Raw genomic sequence first — 8,674 nt, 5'->3', positions numbered from 1 at the left:
CCACGTATTTATAAATATAAAAAATTAAATTGATTCAAGATTTTTAAGAGGGACCAATTCCAATTTTAAATAAAAATTAAAGAATAAAAAACATATTTAACCATATTATTATTTATTTTTAAAATTAAATTTATTTAAAGATAAAATTATTACACTTTACAAATGTCTTCTATATCAAAAAGAAAAAGTTAAAATAAAATAATTTTTTTCATTTCCACATTTATTTTCTCATTTTATTTACTCTTCAAAGTGTACATTGAGTGTATTTCACTCCATATAAATCATTAATTCAAATAATTCTACATTCACTTTCTCTTCTATCAAATTTACTCTTTCAAATCCACCTACAAAGCGTAACACACAGGTAACTGAGAAAGTATTGCCTTCATAAATCTATTAACTCTTCTCTACCTGTGCATGTTTCCTAAGAAAGCTATTATTAAACCATTGACCTTTAATGACTTTCCAGAAAACGAACACAGTGTGAAACATTTGTCATCATAACAAATAAAAAAACAGAGGAGGAAATATATTTTAATGACAAAGTAATGATAATAATTATATGAAATTATTTTTGAAAATGAAAAAGTTAAGTACTCATTAATTTTAATAATAAATATATTTTAATGTTAATTTTTCGAAACCATCAACAAAACCAGTTCACTTTTTACTTAGAACAAACATTACATTAATGCGATGTGGAGGGAAACAAAACCTACGGGTGTCGGTCTCGTCACTGTCTCCAATCCGAAAGGACCGTTCCTTATAACGGGATGTCTTATTGTCTGTGACCGGCTATTGCCTATTGCCGCGTTCCTCGTTTGCATCGCCTTCAACGACACGTTGTTCCAAACTCAGCACTATAAATCTCGACACTTGCCAAGTACTCCAACGCTATCTCTCAACCCAACCCTTTCATTCTCATTTTCATTTTTCAATCACTTCACTGTCACCATGGAAAATGGAGGCTTTCATGGCTACCGCAAGCTCCCCAACACCACCAACTCTGCTGGTAAACCATTCAAATATTTATGTGGAATAACACTACCAATATTTTTATTCTCTCTCTCTCTCTATTGCAGTCATTTTCATCTTTCTTTTCATTTCTAATCAATTTTTTAACTTCATATATGTATATGTGACTCCAGCAGTAGTATATATTAATATACTTCTGAAATATATCTATGTATATTTAATCTGCAGTAGCTGTCTTGGTGATTCTTCCATGCATGTAACCTATTTCTCTTTTCAGTCTTCACCTAATTTTCTTGCCAAATCCACTGACCCGTGATGCCATTTAGTGGATTCAGTTCTTTCATTAATTTCCAGCATTTAATTTCCTGATCTCTTTCTTTTTCGCAAAATCTGCGTATCCTATATATAGATATATGTGTGTGTGTGTGTCACTTTGAACTTAGAAGCTGCGCGGTTGATTTTTATTTTTATTTTTTTCTTCATCGGTTTCCCTAATCTGAGTGCGCGCCTGCGAGTGGTTTGGTTTCTGTAAAGCAACAAGGTGAAATGAAGATGATGACAATAGTGGGTTATGGCTTTACATTTTAGAATAGAACAAGTGGCACGCATGCATGCATGCAGTTTCTGACTTGCTTGTTACAAGTGGCATTCATGCATTCTGCAGTATCATATATCAGAATACAAGGATCTGTCTCTCACCACAACTCTTCTTTTTTACCCTCCTTCCCGGCCAAGACAATGCTGTGTTCGCCGGACAAATATATCTACATACATTATGCAGATTCCAATCCAACCATAAATATTTTTGAACAAGCCCTAACCCTTCTGTTTTTTGTTTTTTTTTTATAAATACATTATTTTGAACACTATAGTTTTCTCTCTAATGGTGTGAATGAACTGTTTTGATTTTTCTCCTTGAAAGAAAAGTTTGAAAGAAAAAACGAGTGTGGACCATCCTGGTGCGTTGCATGCAGATGCAGCCAGCCCCTTGTCTTTGAAATGCGTTTCACACTGACGAATGCATGAAAACAAAAATAAAGCCGTGAAAAAGAGGACCGTTTATTTGAATCCTCTGTCCCCTTTAATATTAATCTTATGACTTGAGAGCTGTTTTTTGTCCTTTTCCCCATATTCCTCTTCTCAAGAAAGCACAGTTTGAAGCTCTCAAGTGAGTCTCTCACTCCTTTTACTCCTTTTCGGTTTTCGGTCATATCACCTTCGTTAAAACCTGACGTGTATCCCCTAACTTTTTCTATCCACCACCGATTCATTTTCAGGTAGTTTTTTCGGTAACATAAAATGAACCAAAAACTATTATATATGCATAACCTTAACCTTCACGTATTCACAGGGTTGAAGCCGTCAGTGCCAGACATGAACGTGAGGCAGCAGGCATCAGGAGAGAACAGCAGCAACAACAACAACCACTCTGCTGATGAGACCAACGAATGCACCGTGAGGGAGCAAGACCGTTTCATGCCAATCGCAAATGTGATTAGGATCATGCGGAAGATTCTCCCCCCACATGCCAAGATCTCTGATGATGCCAAAGAGACAATTCAAGAGTGTGTGTCTGAGTACATCAGCTTCATCACCGGAGAGGCAAACGAGCGTTGCCAGAGGGAACAGCGCAAGACCATAACTGCTGAGGATGTGCTTTGGGCCATGAGCAAGCTTGGATTTGATGACTACATGGAACCACTGACCATGTACCTTCACAGGTATCGTGAGCTTGAGGGTGACCGAACCTCCATGAGAGGTGAATCGCTGGGGAAGAGGACCATTGAATACGCCCCTATGGGTGTTGGGGTTCCCACTGCTTTTGTGCCTCCACAGTTTCACCCCAATGGATACTATGGTGCTGCAATGGGGACTTACGTTGCGCCACCCAACGCTGCGTCCTCTCATCACCATGGAATGCCAAGTACTGAACCGAATTCTCGCTCCATGTGAATTAATGATGGTGACGAGTGTTGAGTAGTTCTGAGTATGAGTCAAGAGAAGAAGAAGAAGATGAAGACAACGACTTTAATTAACTAGCTTAACTCTCGGTAATTAAAGTACCGTTGGTAGTAAACTTTTATAATGGATGGGATTAAGGAGTTGTGATATTCCTAATCCTAATTATGTCTATGTTAATCTATGCAATAACTTCTCTTGTGTGTTGGATATTCTGATGTTTTTTAATGTGGTTTGTCTGTTGTTCCCTTAAAGTTGCCACTGTTTCAGCCACTAAAAATGAGATACTTGTTAGATAGTACTGTCATTAACGTATAACATGAATAAATAAATAAATAAATAAAACGATTTTTGAAAAAGAAAAAGCTCCCAGCGAGGATCGAACTCGCGACCTTTCGCTTACGAAGCGAACGCACTACCACTATGCTATGGAAGCATTGAACGAGGTGGTTTTGGAAAAGCTTTTAGAAATTCGATAACTATTTTCTATAAAAGATTGTTAAGTTAGAAAACATAAAATATGAGTGGGGGCATTGATTTTGGGTTGAAATAATTAATGTGAGTAATGTGTGAGATGGTTGAGTAGCGTGTGGTGTGACATTACTATTGTGTCAGGTGGTTGATGAGATTGAGCAGTGAGTTGACTTAGGAAATGAAATAAATTCTTGAAATTCGTTGGAGTCTCTTCTTTTGTAGCTAATTAATTAATTAATTAATGCGTGGAACCGAAGCAGCAGTTTAATGTCACTGATCTTGCAGTCAAACAGTACACAACATTTCTCTTCCCATTCTCTTAACGTGCAGCAGGGGAATTGCATCTTCCATTTACTGCATCTGCATGCATATAACTTTCAACCACACTTCTCCTGCATCCAATTTCATTCGCTAACATGCTTCATAACATTTAAGCTTTGGGGACATGGAGAAGATATGCATGCTCAAAAATACACAAACTCATGAAAAAAATTGTTTCAAAACATGAATCACCAAGGTTGGAATCTTTATCATGTTAAAATGGATCGATTGCATTCATATTCAAGAGTTTGGAAGACTTAAAACAAATTTAAAAAATGAAATCTTTTATTTTAAATTTATTTTTTAAGTTTTTTTATACAAAATTATTTATTAAATTATTATAATTAATTTTATTTAATATTTATTTTTCAATAGATAAAATAGATAATAAGGTTAATTTATTGGGTTAAATATGTTTTTGGTCTCTCAAGTTTCAGTGAATTTTGAAATTAGTCTTTCTTCAAAACTTTGTACCATTTAGTACTTCATCTTTAGAAATGCGTAGATTTAATCATTTTTATCAAATTTTATTAAATTTTTTTGACATTTTAAACACATTTTATGATAATATTTGAGTTAACATTGAAGCAAAAATGTATCAAACAATGTAAATAACTCAAATACTATCATGAAATTCGCTTCAAACGTCAGATAAACTAAACAAAATTTTGTTAAAAGGACTAAATTCATATATTTTTAAAGATGAAGGACTAAATTAGTCGAAAGTTTTGATGAGGAACTAATTCAAAATTTCGCTTAAACTTGAGGGACCAGAAACATATTTAACCCTAATTTATTTAATCTTTCTTATGACATGGTTAAGGATGACAACAGGTCGGATTAGACACGGATAGTGCTTACCCACAACAAAAAATTTGTCCGCTACCTATCCCGGCACCCGTGCGGGTACTGTTTAAAAAATATCCGCGAATATTTTAAAATCCGCGGATACTCGTGGATACCCATAAATATTTAAAAAATATATTTTATAAATATTTAACATTAAATTTAAATAAAATTACAAAAAAAATGTAAAACAAAATATAAATTAAATTAAATTTTAATTAAATTTAATTTAATCTAATAAAATATAAATTAAATTTTAATTATAATTCAATTTAACCTAATAAAATATAATTTTAATTTTTTACGGGTAACAGGTATCTGCGGGTATGGATAGTATGATATCCGCACCCGACCCGTTTATAAGCGGGTATTAAAATATCTACTACCCGCAGACAACAAATACCTGCGGGTACCAACTATTTGTCACGAATTTTATCGACGGGCACCCACGAGCATGAATATTTTTGCCATCCCTAGACATGACTGACCCACCTGTATTTTCTAATTCATTTTTCGTATAAATTTCTATGAATTTATTCATAGGTCATTTTTGTGATGCAATTAAAACCTCAATTTTTCTCTTTTTTTGAATTTTTGAATAGCGGGATTAAAATTTTCTAATTGATATGTTTATATATTTTTATATGAAATAAAATATTATAATATAAAAAACTAGTAAAGATAAGTATATAAAATAAATGTGTTAAAATAATAAAGTCTGGTTCTGGTTGTGAGAGAAGTAAAATCAATAGTAGATTTGTTGAATCTTAAAATTTAAAGTGTTTTACTTTTTTAAAGTCTCAACTTTTTCACAACCATGTAGAGTTTATTTTAAGATTAATCATTAATAAAAATAATTTTAAAAAAATATTACTGTTCTTCTCAACTTGATAATATTTTTTTTTCTTAAACTTAAATTATCTTTTTACAAAAATATCAAACTTTGAATTATACTCCGATTGATCTATTATCCACAAGAAGACTAAACCCTAATTCAATTAATAATTTTATAAAAATTTTACGGTTCTTCATCCAGATATATAAAAAAAACTTTAGAAACTTGTAAATAAAAATACCGAAATATTAATAATAGTTATATTAATAATAAAATATTTTTTTGAGATTTTCTTTTAAGCATAATTTTATAATCAATTTAATAAAAAATATATTAGTAAAAAAATAATCAAAAATGTTGTTTAAACATAATTTTATAATTAATTTAAGGGTTAAATATGTTTTTGGTTCCTCAAGTTTCAGTGAATTTTGAAATTAGTCCCTCTTCGAAACTTTGTATCAATTTAGTCCTTCATCTTTAGAAATGCATGGATTTAGTCATTCTTACCAAATTTTATTAAGTTTATTTGACACTTTAAACACATTTTATGATAATATTTGAGTTAACATTGAAGCAAAAATGTATCAAACTGTGTAAATAACTCAAATACTATCATGAAATGCGCTTCAAATGTCAGATAAACTTAACAAAATTTTGTTAAAATGACTAAATTCATACCGTTTTAAAAATGAAGGACTAAATTGGTCAAAAGTTTGGATAAGGGACTAATTCCAAATTTCGCTTAAAAACAATATATTGGTCAAAAGTTTGGATAAGGGACCATAGTTTACTTTGTACTGTTAGTCTAAAAACTTCTTTTATCTTCAACAGTTATTTCAAAAACTTCTCTTTTATACATATTTTATTTTTTTAATTTTACATCTAACAACTATTTTAAAAATTCATTATATATTCTTTGTTGAACTAAATTGAACCAAACCGAATCAAATTGAACCGAACCGAATCGATCCAGACCGAATTAAACCGCATCGAACCGAATGGAACCGAATTGAACCAAATCGAACCAGGCTGAACCGAATCGAACCAGACCGGGTCGAGCCGAACTGCACTGAACCAAACCGAACCATAATGAAACGAACTAACCCACACTAAACCGAACCAAAGTAAACCGAACCAAATCGAATTGAACTGAACCGAACTGGATCAAACTGAATCAGACCAAACCGGATTGGACCGAACCGAACCGAACTGCACTAAACCGAACAGAACCAGACTGGAGCAAACTGAACCGCACTGAACTGAACCGAAACGAATTGAACAGAACCAAACTACACTAGACTGAACCGACAGAACCGCATTGAACTAAACCTAACCGAACCAAATCAAACTGAACTAGACCAGATCAAACTAAACCGCATTAAATTGAACCAAACCCACTAAACCAAACCGAACCACACTAAACCGAACCTAACCACACTGAACTGAACCGAACCAGATTGAATCAAACAAAATTGAATCGAACCGAATCGAACCAAATTGAACCGAATTGAACCAAACTGAACATAAATACTTTACTTTTGCTGAATTTCAAAACACCTTCAAAAAAATAGGAGAAAATCTAAGGAAAAATTTTACACTTTCATAATTAATTAACATAGAACAAAGGAAATTCGTTTTGTAATGTGCGTAAAAAATGTCCCTCTTAAATAATTGAAACATAATATTTTTCCCCAAATTAAATATAGCAAGTGTATAAACAATAACATAAACAAACTGTATACTTTCAATAAAAACAAGACAAACTTAAAAATGTTTGTATTCACCTCTCACGGAAATAACTATTTTGTCACAGTGGAGAACATAGAGTTCCGAAATTGGTAAAAGCCTAAATATTTAAGAAAAATATTATAAGATAATGAAAAAATAATAATTTTTTTACTTTAATATTTAATTTTTATTATAAATAATTTAGTTTTTTTTTTACTTTAATATAATACAGATAATCATAGTTAAGTTTAGTTAGACTAATTTTTTTCATCTATAACAATATATAAAGAGGATATTTTCTTTTGTGTCCATATTTCGTTATTCTAATTTTACCTTTAATTATTATTTTTAAAACTAATTATTTTATAAATAGTTTACTTTTAACTGTTAGCCTAAAAACCTCTTCTGTCTTCAATAGTTGTTTTAAGAACTTCTCTTATGTACATATTTTATTTTTCTAATTTTATATTTAACAACTATTTTAAGAATTCATTATATATTCTTTATTGAACTGAACCGAACCGAACAACTTTGATCCAAACCGAACTGGACTAAACCGAATTGAACCGAACCGAACCGAATTGAACCGAGCTGAACTAAACCTAATCGAACCGAATTGAACAGAACTGAACTGAAATACTCTTTAGTTTTGCTGAATTTTATAACACCTTCAGAAAAGGAGGAGGAAATTTAAGGGAAATTTTTACACTTTCATAATTAATTAATATAGAGCAAAAGAAGAGTCGCTTTTGTAATGTGCGTAAAAATGTCTCACCCAAAAGTTTTTTAAACACCAACACCACAATCGTGAGTTTCCTCTTAAACAATTGAAACATAATGTTTTTCCTCAAATTAGATATAACAAGTGTATAAACAATAACATAAACAAATTGTATACTTTCAATAAAAAAACATTCAAATGACAAGCTTAAATTGGTTTGTATTCACCTTTCACACAAATAACTATTTTGTCAAAGTGGAGAACATAGAGTTCCGAAATTGGTAAAAGCCTAAATATTTAAGAAAAATATTATAAGACGATGAAAAAAAGTGAAATGGAAGTAGTGAAACAACGAGTATAAGAAAATGATAAAAATGTAAAAGACATGTAAGAGAATGATAAAATGTTAGTTAGAGTTAAGGTTCAAACAAAAACATGTCACTTGGGTGGGGTGTGAGGTGTTAGAATTGCAGGGAAGGTGGTAAGGTGGGATGACGAGAACAATGCAACATGACCTTATATAGTAGTGACAGAGATGAGAAACTCACGGTCATTGTCTCAATGGTGGTGATTGAATTAAAGAATGGAGTGTGCGCGGTGTTTATGATAAGAGACCATTGAATAAAAATGAGAAAATAAAATACATAATTCAATTAGTTAACAGTTAACCAATAGAAGTTCAGTTTTTTAAAAATAAATGATAAAACAATACTGTTTAATTTTATTATTTTTTTACTTTGATATTTAATTTTTATTATAAATAGTTTACTTTTTTTACTTTAATATTTATTTTTTTATAACTTATATTTTTTTAT

The 8,674-nt window shown here is 31.3% G+C and overlaps 1 protein-coding gene and 1 non-coding gene across 3 annotated transcripts; one reads left to right on the top strand and one right to left on the bottom strand.

The window, feature by feature from the left end:
• The first annotated feature begins 877 nt into the window (after window positions 1-877).
• LOC114177147 (nuclear transcription factor Y subunit B-1-like) lies at window positions 878-3,162 on the top strand. 2 transcript variants are annotated; one of them, XM_028062401.1, is made up of 2 exons: window positions 878-1,012; window positions 2,327-3,162. In XM_028062401.1, exons 1-2 carry the CDS (start codon window positions 955-957, stop codon window positions 2,926-2,928), a joined length of 660 nt encoding a protein of 219 aa, XP_027918202.1. In that variant the 5' UTR covers window positions 878-954; the 3' UTR covers window positions 2,929-3,162. The 2 variants fall into 2 exon arrangements, with proteins under 2 accessions (XP_027918202.1, XP_027918203.1); XM_028062402.1 differs by lacking the exon at window positions 878-1,012 and adding an exon at window positions 2,053-2,252.
• Window positions 3,163-3,298: 136 nt separating this feature from the next.
• Window positions 3,299-3,370, bottom strand: TRNAT-CGU. Its single transcript has one exon. It is a non-coding gene; the product is annotated as a tRNA-Thr (tRNA).
• Between the last annotated feature and the right edge of the window lie 5,304 nt (window positions 3,371-8,674).

This window comes from Vigna unguiculata, chromosome 3 (assembly GCF_004118075.2).
Source record: "Vigna unguiculata cultivar IT97K-499-35 chromosome 3, ASM411807v1, whole genome shotgun sequence".
Lineage (NCBI taxonomy): Eukaryota > Viridiplantae > Streptophyta > Magnoliopsida > Fabales > Fabaceae > Vigna > Vigna unguiculata.
This window is presented reverse-complemented; position numbering and strand designations above follow the sequence as displayed.